General features: G+C 43.0%; 1 protein-coding gene across 1 annotated transcript in view; it reads right to left on the bottom strand.

The window, feature by feature from the left end:
- The window catches only part of RGS9 (regulator of G protein signaling 9), a 714,724-nt gene that overhangs the window by 494,776 nt on the left and 203,011 nt on the right, over positions 1 to 16,937 (bottom strand). Inside the window, exon 2 of the mRNA XM_085617281.1 lies at positions 14,896 to 14,992. Coding sequence (XP_085473407.1) covers positions 14,896 to 14,992 — 97 coding nt within the window. The remainder of the gene's footprint in view (positions 1 to 14,895; positions 14,993 to 16,937) is intronic.

The raw sequence follows: 16,937 nt of genomic DNA on the forward strand, positions 1-16,937 counted from the left end.
CGTTGGTGTTGGAGCTGGGGTTGGAGAGTTCCTTCACGATGTTGAAGAGCTCTTTGCTGTTGTGTACGTTGTTGTCTAGGCGGTCTTTGAAGGAGGCCCTTTTGGCTGATCTGATGAGGTGATGGTGTCTGCGGGTGGCGTTCTTGTGGGCTGCGTAGCAGTCTGGTGTTCGTTCACGGAGCCACTTCTTCTCCAGCTTTCGACAGGTTTGCTTGGAGGCCTGGAGGTCTACCGTGAACCAGCTGGCTTTCTTGCTGGTGTGACTGTTGGAGGATTTCTTGACACTACCTTAACACTACTACACACAATCTTAACCACAACACCTGATGGAGGTGCCTTTATCAGCCGGACCAGTCGGATCACTCCATGTTAACCTCTTCAGTGCCCATGACGAGATAGTCTCGTCATGGAGCACGGTCGCGCTGTGCCCATGACGAGACTATCTCGTCATGAACCCCACCCACTAATACAACGCCCGGCACAGGAGGGGGAAAGGGCGTGGCACAGAAGGGGTTAAAGAGACAACTCAGCAGGGGTGGCCGGAGCAGCATAACTCAACCTGCCCCTCCAGAGGCCAGGTTCCTAGAGGTTTGACAAGTGGTAGTATTCCTGATGGGGGCCCACCAGTGAATCTCAAAAGCTGTGCTTTACTTCCAAGTGTAAAATCTACCATTCTCACTGCTTCTGTGTCTCATCCTCGCATGCAACACAATGCTGAACCTCCAATGACCTTGCAAGGCCTTTAGTGCAACAATACATTCTCCGACAAGCATATAGATAAAATTGTGGATAGGGTCGCTGGGATAGGGAAGTCGCTCTTGTAGCCAATCCTCAAATGCTTAGGAGCAGAGGTTGTCCTCTGACAAGGCAGTTATTTATTCTCCAACTGCCCCGCATTCAGGTCACTCATCAGCTGCCTGAAATCCGGCGGAAGAGCCAGGTGGTGCAAGAACCTCTAACCCTGCAGCCATGTCAACATTAGGCGTGAGCACCATAGGTTGCCCTACACTGTCAAATCAAGTCACCCACAAACCATCTAGTGTCCATGTAGGCTGGATGGGCAGCAGGAGGGATGCTGACCACGGTGCCACAATTTCCACCACTTATCCTGGCATACCAGTTTCCCTTAGGGAGGTGGGCATGAAGATATTGTCTGGAACTATGACCCGCATCACTTTACACAACCTCCCCCCAGCTGCTAGCCCATATGTGGTGGTCATGGGGAATGTTCCATCTCTCTCTACAAATACCAGGGAATACTATGGCTAATTAAAAAACAAGTTAATTCACTGGTTAAACTCAAAAACGAATTTTCCCCTTTTCGAGGCCGATGAAAATCGAATGGTCCACAGGGTCAAATGTATTGGTCCGTCTAACAAGAACTTTGAAGGTGATTGTGTGGTTATTACCTTTAGATATGAAATCCTGGTCAGCGATCTGCTATCCAAGTATCACCTGATACCTGCTTACCAGGGCTTCATCAAGTTACTTCCATTAGGAATTTTTTACAGTCATCTACAAAGCAACCCTAGCTCTGTTAGTCGATTCCCACATGCAAATCACTTTTCAAACCCAATTCCTGCCCCAACTCTAATAAGGAATCACTATGCTAATGACTGACAACCCTCTGTCTAACCCTTCCTCTACACGACCAGCTCTTTTACCTGTAACACTTCACTTGTTTAGCGATGCTCGGAGAAGTAAGCCTGCTCAAACAATCTCACCAAGAAACCTAGGAGCAGCCCCATTTGTGGCAAGGTCGACATAGGCTTGTTCTAAAACTCACAAACGCCACAAAGGATGCAGATACACTAACACAGACTCAAAATTTGCCACTGGACTCTGCTGCTACCCTCCCTGGTATTGGAGAATCTCCAGGTTGGCTTGATCCCCTCTGCCTGATTCCACCAGTTAACACTAGATGTTCTCAGCGTCTTCTTGCCACAATTGCCCCAAAGTTGACAAAATCGGTGCCCTGGTCCATGGGAATTTCCCTCATATGACTAATGATATTCAAATTATTTCCTGGAATGTGGCTGGACTCAGGAACAAGTTATATTCCCTTGACTGGCTAACCTTAGTGACATTCACCTAGATAATCTGCACGCAAGAAACTTGGGCTTTGTACGAAGTTTACACAGAGGAGTTTGTTTCATTGGCCACCGTAGTGGCACCTTCTAGTTCTGGTGAGGCTAGAGGGGGTTTAAGTACTTTTCTCTCTATGTTGCTTTCAGTGTAAATTATCAAGACCTTTACAGGATCTCCCTATTATCAATTTCTGCTCATTTCTGTTAAAAATTATTATCCTCTGCTTACTGTTAACTTTTATAACAACATCGGTGACTCTGCACATTGTGCCGTAATCACTAAACTGGAAGTTGCCTTGATTCTATTTATTCCTTCTAAGGTGTCACAATGGGATGGCGATTTTAATATATTTAATTATTCCCTGATGACCAAGGTAGAGTGTGGGGTTACAGATGCTTTCAGAACGGGTCACTTACATTTTCCTCACAATACATATGGGAACACTGCGAATACGATTTTATTTAAATATAATTTCTCTCTTTTGGAAGACAAAGATAATGCCAAGTCTGGTTATTATCACACGTTTTTTTCCGGTGGAGCAAAAACCATTGTAGATCATACTATACTGTCCACAAATGGAGTCCCAAATCTGGTTAATCTCGCAATCAAACCTAATTCCGTTAGGGATCAGAACCCAATGGTCCTCTCAATATGGTTTTTGTAATAGTAAGCATGTTGGCCAAAACACCATAAACAGCATTGGGGTAGTAAAGCCAAAGGGGCCACACCTTACATGGAATGGAAATGAGCCAAGCCAGTTCACCAAAAACATTATGTATTCCAATAAGCAGCACCTTGAGCCCTGTTTATCGGAAGTAGCCAACTAGAGGGACATTCAATTGGCATTTGAGAGGTTAACATATTCTATCCATGAACATCTTAAACTGAATGGTAGGAATCATAAGACAGTACAGCTGGGTTGGTTTAACCATTCTTGCTCACTCACATAAAAAATGCTAAGACATGCCCTACATGCATCTACAAGAGATTGTTTCCTTGTTGCATTATGTAGGAAGCAATAATGGAGACACTGTTCACCAGGAAAAACGGGTTACTAGAAGATGTCTGGTCAAAGCTGGAAGAAACTGCAGCTACAAATATTTGTGCCTTCTTCTGGGAGACAATTAATTCTCCTTTCCTGAAAGAGAGCACAGTTGCTGATTTATCTTTACATGTACTGATGCAAGCATGGGTAGATAATTTTTCTAGTATATTCAGTCCATCATCTAAACTAGCCCACTTAGACTAGGCCCTAAACCCAACATGTGCTTCCCACAGTGGGAACTGGTCACTACGGATCTCCCTAGATGAAGTTGCAAAGGCTATAGAGAAAAGTGCCAGTATGAAAGCAGCAGACCCTGATGGAGTCCCGGTTGACATGTACAAATGTGTACCTGACCTATGGGCTCCTATTTTGACTCAAGTAATGAATGCTGATGCTAACAGCTATATCCCAACAACCTGGGTGGAATCATTGGTAATTCAGATTTTCTAAAAGGGCTCCAAGAGCGATCCAAAATGCTACCCCATCTACCGCCTAGACACTTCCACCAGGATCCTGGTTAGAGTGATCCTAGAAAGATTGGAACAATGGACTGAGGGTGACCGAGTCCTCACAGAGTCACAATACATGTTCAGGAGGGGGTTGGCTGTGGCGGAGCAGTGTATTAATTTAGATTTCTCATAGGGAAATATACAGGGCTATGACCGGCCATATGCTTTGTTGACCTATCCAGTGCTTTTGATTTAGTAAATCACTCACTCCTGTGGCAAACCTTGTCCTTGATGGGCACTCCATCAGATATTGCGCCATTGCTATCAATGGCACCCTTCCTGTTCTCGGTGTGGATGACTAACTCCAGGAAGTGACTGCTGATTCTCCACAAGTGGAAGCAAGGGCAGTCCCTGTTCGCCTCTATGCTAATGATGCTATCCTCCTGTCATGGACCACCAATGGTCTGCAAAGACTGATGGATTGCTTCACGGCTTTTATGGAGGGCAGGGACCTCCAAATTAATTTGAAGAAAACCTACCAGGAAAGGGAGCTTGTAAGTCACGTGCGCATCAAATCAATGACACACCAACTGAAACAGTCACTTAATTCTCTTACCTGAGTATTCTCTTCTGTTCTAACAGTTCCTAGTCTAAGCACATCGAAAACAACAAACTAAAGATGACACGTGCTCATGAGGGTATTTGTTGGTTTTCTACAAAGTTAGGCTGTAAACCAGTTCAGGAAATGGTCTCAATTTATAGAGCAAAATGTGTATCTGCAGCTTTGCATGGGAGTGGGCGAAAGGGCTTCTCAGAATCTATCATTCTACAAATACAAGAGAATATATTTCTTCAGTGTTTGCTTGCAATACCACAATCTACCCCAGCCTATATAGCACATATGGACCTGGGCATGTGCCATCTGGAAGATATCTTAGCAATCAGGCCTGTCAAGCTGTGCCATTCTATTTGGAGTAAAGAAGAAACCAAGTTCACCAAAGCCATTAGAAGGGATGGTCTAAGCATAGATAATGCACAGAGAATTGTATATCTCCAGACAGGTAGCCCAATTGAACAGACCTCTAATACTGAACAAACCTGAAGACTTAACATCCTATAGCTAAAGGGAATTAGAACTTTCATTACACAAAAAAATGGCTGATGCCAGATGTGCCAATTATAGTATCAAACAGTCAGCAGTCAAATATCTAGCTGTGGCACACACTGAGGGCTTCTAGAGGTACCTTACACTTATATATAACACTCATAATTGATTTGTCCTAACAAGACTAAGTCTGGGCAAAATTCATGTTGTTGTAGCCTTCCCAAATGGAAAAAGAATGGCCAAGGCAGCAGTTAAATGTTCATGTGATGGAAGATCCACCCAAACAACAATGCATTTTATGCTTTATTGTTACTTTTATACTAGCATCAGGAAGCTCCATCTAAAGCCTGTGTTTTTAACTAAGAGTATCAAGAACTATAAACATGCTGTTCTATACCTATGTTCTTTGGAGGACCCTTTTTTAGTTTCAGTGTTGCCTCCTTTATATGGAAAGCCATATCCCTTAGGAAACTTTTTACCTACTCGCATAAACCCCTCCTCTGATATTCTTATGTGACTTCTTGATGGTCCAAACCTTTATCTACTTCCACTGTGGGTTTAGTGCCCCATTGTTGGGCAAAAACCTGGGAAACTATCCATATTGTTTTATTCATGGGAAGGCACCAACATGATCTAGTCGGACTCAAGGCTTCTAGTGCCACAGTGATGGTCTGAGAGTGATGTTCATGTGTTTTGCAACTTTCTTTTATATTAACATAGCGGACCCTAGAGGGAGATCTTTATTCTTATACACTCTGGCAAACCAGGTGTCTCCTCAATGCGGCAACATATTACCTGCTGACAGGTTTAAATCCGTCCTTCATCAACACACCTAACTGCTCAGACACTTTGTAATCCTCTAGAGGTCCACACTAAACTCACCAAATTGCACTTGCACTTTATAATAAATTGGTTGGCTCCACGTTCTGTAAATGCTAGCCTATGCTGTTGTCTTGTTATGCCCGATGAGCATAGGAACATGTCAGGACCCGTGTGACACCCTGTTTTTTCTCTTTTTTTAATGTTTGCAATTTGCTACCTTAGCTTACATTCTGCACTTTACATGTTGTATTTTATATTGACACCTTTTGCCTAAGTGTTTTAAAATATTCTCAATGCATTAAGTCATATTTTGCACTCTCTATGTCAGATGTAACATTGATATGAAAAGGACCGTTCCTCTGTGGTGTGTTAACTGTTATTTGCACTTTTATGATTTTACTTCAAACCAAATAAAGATGTTAAATCGAATCGCCTCGGTAGCAATTTACTACCCTAGTAAAGGAGGCAGGTTAGTAAACCTGTATTGCATAGGGATTTGTGGCTGACTGGGTCAAACGCCATTGAACACACCAAATAAATAAGGAGAAATCAATGAAGTAGAAGAGTGATTTCAACAACTTGTAGAAGCCTACTAACTGATCCAATTGATGTTCAGTCACACGGTTGTTCAAAGTAATTTCCAGCTGTGTAAAGTCTCACTGTGGGAGTGTGGGTTTAAGGGAGGACAGGCAGTAGTGGGTGCCTGATAGGTTTTCAAGGAGTTCCTTTGAGCAAACACTATCCACTCTGTTTGAACCTTGAGGTACATACCTTTGGCGTGACTAATATTATTCTTATGTTCTTTTTCTGTATTGACACAATCAATCAATCAAACAGCTTTTGTAAATAGCAACACTGTCACCCCTAGGGGTATCTGGGCACTGTGTCTCCATCAAAGAGCCAGTTCTTGAATCTCTTCCTGAAGTCTGCCAGCAAGGGAGCTGTACAGAGCTGGAAGGGAAGGTCGTTATAGGTCTTGGAAGCGATGTTGGAGAAGGAGCGGCCACCGCTACAGCTCTGATGGATGCGTGGAGTTTGTGCGAGTGAAGAGGAGTGCAGGCGTCTAGCCGGTTGGTGGAAGTTCAGTCGGTGGTTGAGGTAGGCAGATCCTAGGTCATGGAGGGCTTTGTAGGCATGTGTGAGGATTTTGAACTGGCAAAATCTGGATGGGGAGCCAGTGAAGGTCTCTCAGGTGGGGGGTGATGTAGGTTTGTTTGGGGAGGTCCAGGATAGTCTGACTGCAGCATTCTTTGTGGTCTGGAGTCTTCTGAGGAGCTGGGTGGAGATGCCCGCATAGAGGTCGTTGTCATAGTCGAGGCAGCTGGTGACGAGGGCCTGGGTGACAGACTTTCTGGTGTTTGTTGGAATCCATCGGACGATCCTGCAGAGCATGCAGTGTGTGGAAGCAGGAGGACGTGACTGCGTTAACTTGTCGTTTCAGGGTCAGTTGGCTGTCGAGGATGAAGCCAAATTGCGTGCATGGTCGGTCATTGTGGGTCCGAGTTCTGCAGGCCACCTGCTGTGGTGCCATGTGGAGGTGTTCTTCCTGAACATCAGCACTTAGATTTGGTTTTGTCGGAGTTGAGTTGGAGGCAATTGTCTCTCATCCATTCAGCTACATTGGTCATGGCGGAGCAGAAGTTGGATTTGGCATCGGAGGGGTCCTCTGTGAGCGAGAGGATCAATTGGTTGTCATCTGCATAGGAGATTATGTTGAGACCATGGGATCTGACAACGTCATCAAGGGGGGTTATGTAGATGTTGAACAGGGTGGGGCTGAGGAATTATCCTTGTGGTATGCCGCATATGATGTCTTTGGGTGCGGAGGTGAAGGGAGGCAATCAGATGCTCTGTGTGCGTCCTGTGAGGACAGAGGCGATCCACTTGAGGGCGTTTTGCTGTATGCCTATGTTGTGAAGTCTGTTGATGCAGATATTGTGGGAGACTGTGTTGAACGCCGTAGAGAGGTCAAGGAGGATCAGGGCCATGGTTTCTCCATGGTCGAGGAGTGTTCTGATTTCATCAGTGGCGGCAATCAGCACAGTCTCAAAGCTGTGGTTGGCCGGAATCCTGATTGAGAGGTGTCCAGTAGGTGGTTTTGTTCCAGGAATTTGGTGAGCTGCTGGTTGATGGCTTTCTCGAGAACTTTGGCTGGGAAGGGGAGCAGGGAGATTGGACAATACATTTTTAGATCATTGGGATCAGCGGAGGCTACACAGGTACTTAGAAGCTCTTTTCTGCCAATGTCTGTAATCGTAGTGCATTGCTCTTTCAATATTTTAGGGTGCTGAGAACCGTGATATTGATTTCTTCAGCATTTTCCTCTTTGCATTTGATTTGGCAAGTTAATTTATATATTTATATATTGGAAAAGCTGGTGGCTGGGTTCGCAGGAAGTAGGACAAAATTACATTGGGGTACATGCGCCCCAAAAATTCCGATGGTGGTGTGATTGCAGGTCTGACAGTAGAAGGCAGGTGATGTGCAATGGGGATTGGCTCAGGAATAACAGTAAGTCAGACAGTCACAATGAGTTCCAGCAGAAATAGATGGCATCCTGAACGCGTCTTTGATAAATCCCATGACTGAGGTAGCATGGTGGTGTAGTCTCGGTGAAGAGAATGGTGAATTTATGTCACACTTGACCAGCAGTGATATTTGACCACCAGCAGCAGTAGCAAGAGCGAATAATATTTCAAGCTGCCCTCACAAATGAATATAAACTGTTCTTTTTCAACTTTTGATACTATCTGGAGCCTGAAGGTATGTAAGATTGACCTACTATTGTAAACTGCAGTTTTATGAAAGGTTGTTATCCCTCCTTAAACCTGTTAAGTTTGATTGTAGTGGAGCTGAATACTTTCCCATTGGAGGCCATTCTCACAAAAATAGAGCTCATGAATATGAACATCTACTTAACTGCAAATTAAGTATGTTGGATCGTATACTAATGTAGAACTTCTAAGCATGTGCTTCTCCTTACAACAATACAGACGTGCACTTTGTTTAGAATAATCACATTTTTATTTAACTAAGGTCCATTACCATGTTTGTGTATTAGTTTGTTCAAGAAGTAAACAATTGTATGTGTATTCTGAACACAACGGTTCGATACAGGGTTACTGCACCAGAAACCACTAAATGTGACCCAGACTAATAGTAGACATGTTAGTGTACCTTGCGCCCAATCGGCAGCGAACCAGTCAGTAACTTCACGCCATTTAGTATTTGACAAAAACCACCATCACAATGATGTAGCCAAGGCCACCCTTCTCGGTATGGCCAAGAGAGCAGCTAAAAACATCATAGAAATGGAACCAAAACAACCCTCTCTATGTCTTAAACGAAACTTGATGAGGGGTACTATGCAAGTTCATGCGCATGGAGAGGAGGTAAGTCTGGAGTGCTCAGTGACCCATTACAGACTCCAACACTGACACCTGGACAGGCAGACATGTACACTGTGATGGGAAGATGGGCACTGTCATAGGGACCAAGAGCCACTTTCAGTGGAACAGGGAGGATGTGAACACCAACATTGCAAGCGATACCCATTGATACCAGGATAAGCGGAGACACACCAATACTGCAACAGGCCTACTCTTACACTGTGGACATGGGAATCACAGAGAACATCACTGTGATAACAATGGTCATCGGTCTAGCCAAATATATTAGTTGGGCGTGGCTTATACGGAAAAGATGAAATTTTACCACTGGTTATACATACTATAGCGTAGCATTACCCCCAACTGTAGAATGAATCTCAAGTCAAAGTCTATGTATGTTTAATACTTTTTTATTGATCTTAACCTGTTATTTATTAAATAGCTTTTAGTCTCAATTGTTATAAATAATACATTAACTTTTTAATTGTATTTGATGAATTTTAAATGTCTTTTAAGATGAAATATTCGAAATAAAGACTGTTTTGACTGATAACAATACACTTGTATTAGCTGACGTTAATATGGGAACAGAAAGACTAAAGTCACCGCAGAAGATTACTGGCAAAGGGGAAATCTGAATTGGGGCATGGAGACATAGAAGGGGATATGGACACACCAGCAGTGGGTCACAGATACACTGGCATGTTTAAAGAGAGATACATGCTGGCAAGACACACAAGAATCAGGTGATACAGAAGATGAGATAGAGTCATCAACAGTGTTACAGGAATATCCTAACACTAGCACACAGTGATATGAAGGAAGGATATCACAGATCCAAGGGTAACCTAAAACCAAACAAAAAAGACAAGGACAGTTTCACAGGGATACCATGCTACTGGCTCAAGGACACACTCATATCGAGATAGGAAGTCGCTGACACTGAAACACTTTAATAGGGGACACATAAATATAGGTATTGGAAAAGGGGAGATGAGACTGTATTTGAAAATACTGGCATTGACACAGGGAATGACTAACACAAGCAGAATCTCACATTGGGGCAGGGAGACACGTAAAGTGATTAACAACATAAACTTCTGTGCACACTCACCCAGAAGATAGGGAGATAATAAACCAAAAGACCTTAGGGGGCTCCATCAGAAGGAAACCACAATGACTGGGTATGTACACAGACGTGATAATGTCAGACATGACCAATGGTAGGTGTAAGAAATTGGGTTGTTTGTTAACTGGGGAGTATACCCTGGTCAAGCAGCAACCACACTACTTGTCAGGGTAAGGTAAAAGCAAACCCCAAGTACGCCTGTGCTCACCCCCATGATAGCTTGACACAGAGCAGTCAGGCTTAACTCAGAGGCAATTTGTAAAGTATTTGTGCAGCACTTCAAACAGTAAAACAGTGAAAACACACCACAAAAGAAGCCCAAACCGGAAAATAGAGTCGTTTTTTAATAAATATAACACAATCAAAACAACAAAAATCCAATTAGTAGAACCGCAGATATTGAATTTCAAAGTTTCTAGTGAAAATAGCAGCAAAAAGCACAAAGCAAGAATTGGAGATATCCGGTTGCACCAGACCGGGACAAAGTCACAAGTTCAGGCCAGCTGCGATGGAGCGCAGGCCGGCTACAGGGACCCAGTTAGGCCTGCTGAACAAAGTACCTTAAATCCTGGTTGCAATGCGATGCGTGGATCATGATTGAAGATGCACTGCGCAGCCTGAGCGATGTGTCGGTTCCATAATGCGGTGAGGCTGCGGTGCGAGGTTGTGATGCGTCATTGTCGAGCACTCCATCAACAGGGCTTGCAATGCAAAGTTTGGTGTCAGCGATGCTGCACACAGATGGCGATTCATTGGTTCCGAGGAGCTGTAAGGCTGCGAGGCAGTGTTTGGTGTCATCATTGAGGCTGCCGTCGACAAGAGACGTGAGAATGTGGGCTGTAGATGTGCCATGTCGCCAGGGCGATGCATCGGTCTTGAAAACTGGGGTGACCAAAATGGGCCTTTGCAACAAGCCCAATCCAAGCAGCAGAAATGATGCTCGGGGATGCACCGCTCAGTAGAGGATATGTGTTGACTCTACTTGAGGATGTGTTGCTGAGCAGAGAAGATGCGTCAGTTCCACTGGCAAACAGCTTAGGCTCACTTCCAAGGTTCCAGGACTGGGGTGGCACCACTTGTCTGGGCACTCACAGATGGCAGAATCCAGGTGCAGGCACAAGATGGTTGGAAGCCTGTTATGTCCCCGAGGCTTCACACCAGGAGGCCGGCCAACTAGCCCTTGGGGTCACTCTGGGTTCTAGGTTCAAGAGATGCAGGTCCAGTCGTTCTCACTCAGGCAACAGGGCAGCAGGCATCAGATCAGCACAGCAAAGCAGGAGTCCCGCAGAGTGCAGTCCAGCAGAGTGGCAGTCCTTCAGCAGCACAGCAGTCCTTTTCCCTTGCAGAGTATCCACAGGTCTGGAATGTTTGAACCTTTAAAGTGGGGAGAAGCTTCTAGAGGCACACCTTTGAAGTCCACAGATGCCCTGCCATCACTGCTCTGGTTCCAGACTAACTACAGGGGATATGCAGCCCTTTGTGTGGAGACAGGACACAGCATTTTTTCAGATGTAAGTGACGCTGGGCCCACATCCTCCTTCTCATCCTGCGAGTGATGGCCCACTCAGTCACACCTAAGCTCCCATTGTGTGTGGCTGTCTAGGAAGAATACACAAAGCCCAACTGCAAACTACACCCAGTCAGGTGACCAGAGAAAGGCTGCAGAAATCAAATGGCTAAGGCAAGAAAATGCCAACTTTCTAAAAGTGGCATATTCAGAATTGTTATTCAAAATCTGACTTCACCATAAGTTAGGATTTAAAATTGTGATTCCAGAGACACCAAACTTGAAGGAGTTATGTCTTTCCATTTGGGAATTACACTTATAAAATGCAATAAAGCAACTCCAATGTTATCCTATGGGAGAGATAGGCCTTGCAGTAGTGAAAAACGAATATAAGAGTTTTTCACTACCAGGACATGTAAAATTTAAAACTGCATGTCCTGTTTTTTAAATACATTGCAAACTGCCCTCTGAGCTCTCCAAGGCCTACAATAGGGGTGACTTATATGTTTAAAAAGGAAGGTTTGGGCCTGACAAAAGGTTTATTTTGGCAAGTCGAAATGGCAGGCCTGCAACATATTTAAAGGGCTACTTAAGTGGATGGCACAATCAGTAATGCAGGTCGACTAGTAGCATTTAATTTACAAGCCTTGGGCACTTATAGTACCACTTTAGTAGGGACTAAAAGGAAACTAAAAATGCCAATTGGGTATATGCCAGTGTTACCATGCTTTAGGGAGAGAGCACAAGCACTTTAGCACTGGTTAACAGTTGTAAAGTGCACAGAGTCCTAAGGCCAACAAAAAAAATTCAGCAAAAAGTAGGTGGAGGAATGCAAAATGTTTGGGGGAGACCCTTCAAAAAGGGCCATTTCCAACAGTAGGGAAATCCACAACAAGCAAGCAATACTTGCAATACTCACACACGCCACTGAATGGATACAGGAGTGCTGGGAAAGACACAAAACCCTGAATCACCCCATCCTCAGATGAGGTGCTACTCTAAGCCAGCCTGTGATGGCTGAGAGCTTAAACAGGTATTGGGGTAGGCTGCAATATCTGAAATGGTACTCTACCATATGGAGATCCATAGCAACAGTGCCCACCGCCATTTAGACACATACATGGGTGTTCGGGCAAGGTACTTAACTATTACCACCTTTCCAAGATAAAAATACCAGCCATTTGATGCTGTTTTAAGAGTCTGCAAAGGCCCAACGTGACACTAAAAAGGGCTTTAAATAAAAGTGTATGCATTAATTTGTAACATGACTTTTCTGCCTTTGTTTACTTTAATTATTACAAACACAGCAAAATGATGGATGGAGTGCTGAAACTTTGCAACCACTCATTCCCAGTCAACAGATCTGGGTTTAATCCATCTTCCTTTTGCTCACTATGCCACCCCAGTTTGGACCCAGCCATATGCAAATCAGTCTTAACCCTGTTCCTCATGGGAACAGTCCAGCCCGAACTGCCAGGTCAAGTCTTCCCTGGACCAGACACAAGCTTCCCAGGACCAGTTCCGGGATTTAATTATTAATCAAGGATTGTTAATGCAGCTCTTGAACACATTTAAAAGCAGCAGCGGCTCCTCCGCTAAGGCGGAGAATTTTGAGCAGTAGAAAAAGGAAAAATAAAATGATAATAACACTACATTATCATCATTTTATTTTTCTATTGTCAGGGCAGGTTAATGGGGCGGGCTTGGATGTCATCACTGCCAGCAAAGGGAGAAATGGTGGGCCTTTTAAGTGCGCATGACGGTTTGGCCTGCCGTCTTGGGCCAGCCAAACAGTCATGCGCACTTTGCATGTTCCCCACCAGGCTGCAATACACAGCCTGGTGAGGAACATGCACAGGGTCCCACTGCTTGTCTGAGCACCGAAACACAGCGCTAAGACCAATCACAATGCTGCATTTCAGCGGTGTGATTGGCTTAGGGGAGCCTGGGTGTGCTTCGTGCTTCAAGCAGGAACAGTAGAGGATGACACAAAGCAAATCGAGGTGGAGGTCCTGCCTCAAGGTAACTAACTTTTTAAATCTATATCTCTTTTCTTCCCTCTCACCCTACCCATGCTACTCGGTGGCAGCCGCCACTGTTTAAAAGTGCTTTCTATTTATAGCTGCCTTTGAAATATGTACAGATAAGGGCTAAAAATACTGACCTTATGTGATTTGGCATATTTTTGCAGTGGATTGGACATCAAAATACGGGTGGTGCTGGTAAATAAAACGGACAGGTTGCAACCCTATACACAACCCTGCCCAACTCTCTGCCTAAGTAACTCCCACTGTAGGGACAATAACACCATGTAGATGACTGCCAAGAGTCATACACACCTATTAAATTATAGAAGTCAAATCAATAGCAGAGATAAACATTGTAAAAATACACAATTTACCATAATTTCATACGAACATTACCACATATTCCTTGAAATGATTTACTTTGAAATGATCACCATACAAAATGCGTGGTTGCTAATTTTCAAATATTTAATCAGATATGTAGATTACATTAGTTTTGCTATCTGCAGTGCTGAGTGAAAACCCGCATTTCCTCTTGAGACTCACACACATGCCTCACTCCTTCCGAATTTCTTTTCTTTAGTAAATATTAGTTTATTAGGCAAACAATAAACCTCATTTAAAAATACAGATCTGTGCAGATGAATAGACAAAAATCAAGAGTGATATAGTCAATCGTATACAATCAGTATGCACAAGTGCAATTTAGCTAAACCTAGTATTGCCAGCGTGTGCAAGAGGATACGGAAAGTGCACCCATACGGATCTTTATTCTTATTTGGCCAGTGGCCATAGGACAGGACGGATAGCTTTGGAAAGCAGTTTGACCGGTTCTGATGTTACCAGTATGTGCAAAAAGGAAAATAAGTTGCAAACATACAAATCTTCTTTCTCGTTTGGACAGTGGCCACTTGTACAGAATCTGTTGGGGCCTACACAATGATCAAATTAAGCAGAAAGTGCAGAGGGCAGGCCGGATAGCGTTAGCCCTGTCAGGCGCCCCGTTAACAACCTGCACTAAAGCATAAGCAGCTAAGGCCTATGCAGTGTGGAAAATTACACAAGGAACACAGTTTGGCCGGTTCTAATGTTACCTCCATGTGCAAGGAAGGGCAAAGTGCAGCCATGCCTAACTCCTTCTGTGGTCTACTCTCTGAGTCTCTTACCCTCAAACACTAATGAAACTTTCACCTCTTGTGCCCTAAATAGTCTTTAGCGCGTTCATTGAATATTCATGCCCTGAAACAACAGGACAGTTCTTCGGTGCAGTGCATGGGCTGACAGGGTGGCATTTGGGTTTTCTTAATTTCAAACCAGAGGTTAATCTTTGTTACCTGTTATAGCGTGAGGAATGGTGGTGATCATCAGGCGTTGGGTGTGCGTCTTTATTCCAGAGTCTGCATCTTGCATCTCTATGATCAGGGCTTCAATCTGCAATACAGAAAACGACAATCAGTAGAGCAAAAGCAAGCCGGACTGGGGATTTCCGAAAAAATGTACCACGAGGGGAAGAAATGCGTATGTTTTGATGGTGATCATTAGCTAATTAAAATCCAGTGGGGGTTTGATCTTTGGAGCAGCAGTCAACTGTTAAAATGTTTCATAGGCAAGCCTCCTTCACACAAGATATATTGATTGCCTTTATGTCACTTGGAAATTCAGCTGTTACGGCCTTAGGATGACTACATATGCACCTAAAACCTGACCAAGCTCCCTGTCAGGACCAAACTCCTTTCATAAGGATACATGATACAAATTGCCTCAGAAACATAGACTGCAAACCATCTTTCAAGTCTAAGTATCTCCCTTCAAAACTCCCAATCTGTTTTAAATTCCAAGGTTCAAACACAACCAAATGCCACATACTGTATGAAAAGCTGAATTTACTATTTATTGTATCAACAGTGTTGGCATATTTGGGGGCAGGTGTGATAACGTGCAAGCCGAAATTGTTATGGGGTACATTTTTGAATGATAGCTATGTAATCAATGTTTTAGAGTTTATGTTTCTGCATCCTATGTCTGTTCCATCGATGTTTTTTCCCATGCTACCCTTCAAATTACACCAAAAGAGCATATCTTTTATGAAGGGGGTGGCATAGCTAAATCCTATCAACATTTAATTCATGTTAGAGACACCTATTAAAACATTCATCAATCTCTTGTATCGACTTCACTATGGAAAACATTACAATCAGACCATGTTTTATATCATATTTCAGTAGACCAGTTCACAGGCAAATCATTTTCCCATCGTAGTTGATTCTGGGAGCTCACTCTTCACAAAGAGTTTTAATGCAATTCTTGACATTTTGTATAAGCTTTAAAAGATTGAATGAAATCAGAATTTGACTAACACAGAGTCAAACGTTTAGGTATTACAATTTGGTACAGAATTTGAAAGTTGTCGGCATCTTGACAAGGCACTGTTATGTAATTTAAAGAAAGAATATAATTAAGAAAAAGAAACAAGGTTATTATCTTTAAGTAAATGGGCACTCGGCATTAACTTTTTTATTCCAGTCATTCCCAAAAGTGACCTATAGTTTAATTTGATATTTTAATATACAAAATCCTCAATTTAATCTGTTTATCGTCCATTTTGATTATATTGTGTTTACTATATGTTAGTTTTCTGCTACCTTTTCAAACTCTATTATGCTCTCTATCCTCCCCTATCTTGTTTCTGTCAGTGGGTAGTGACATGCTATTTACAGATATTTCATGTTGTTATGTTTAATATTGTATCTTGTATCATAAGCGATTTGGGTAATCCCAATGAAAAGCAGAGAGAGGGCTTTGATCTTTTTATCTAAGCTTAACACTTCCATCCCCATTACAAGTTTCACACACTAATAAAGTTGCAACTCAAGAGTTAAAAGAGGCATCTACTTGATAAAGTCTTCATTTCTTCTGCTGTCACCCATAAGGATGGAGCTGTAATGCTATGCCATACATTCATAAATATTGAGATTATATCTAAGGAGCATGATAAGGAGAGCAACTGAATCTTTTAGTTCCCTTTTACAAAATCGTCTTAACTATGCTGAATGCATACAGTGCAGTGTAATCAGACTTTCTGGAACAAAATTAAGTTGAAGTTGGCCATCAATAAAAATGAGAATTTATTTATAGCTATAGAACTACAATCAACAGTTTCATCCCTTTCTCAACAGAAAACTTAAATATATATTTCATCCTGACAAAACGTGTTAAGCTTTTAAACATGAGAGTAATTATATAGCTTTATCTGACACATGGTGAATTTGCAATTCAATTTCAAAAGAACTTACATCTGTTTCTGCTCTTTACAATGAATTGATTAGCTCTTTACTAGTAACTAGATTAATGCTGCTCTAGTAAAGACAGAGACCGG

This window comes from Triturus cristatus, chromosome 7, assembly GCF_964204655.1.
Source record: "Triturus cristatus chromosome 7, aTriCri1.1, whole genome shotgun sequence".
Classification (NCBI taxonomy): Eukaryota; Metazoa; Chordata; class Amphibia; order Caudata; family Salamandridae; genus Triturus; species Triturus cristatus.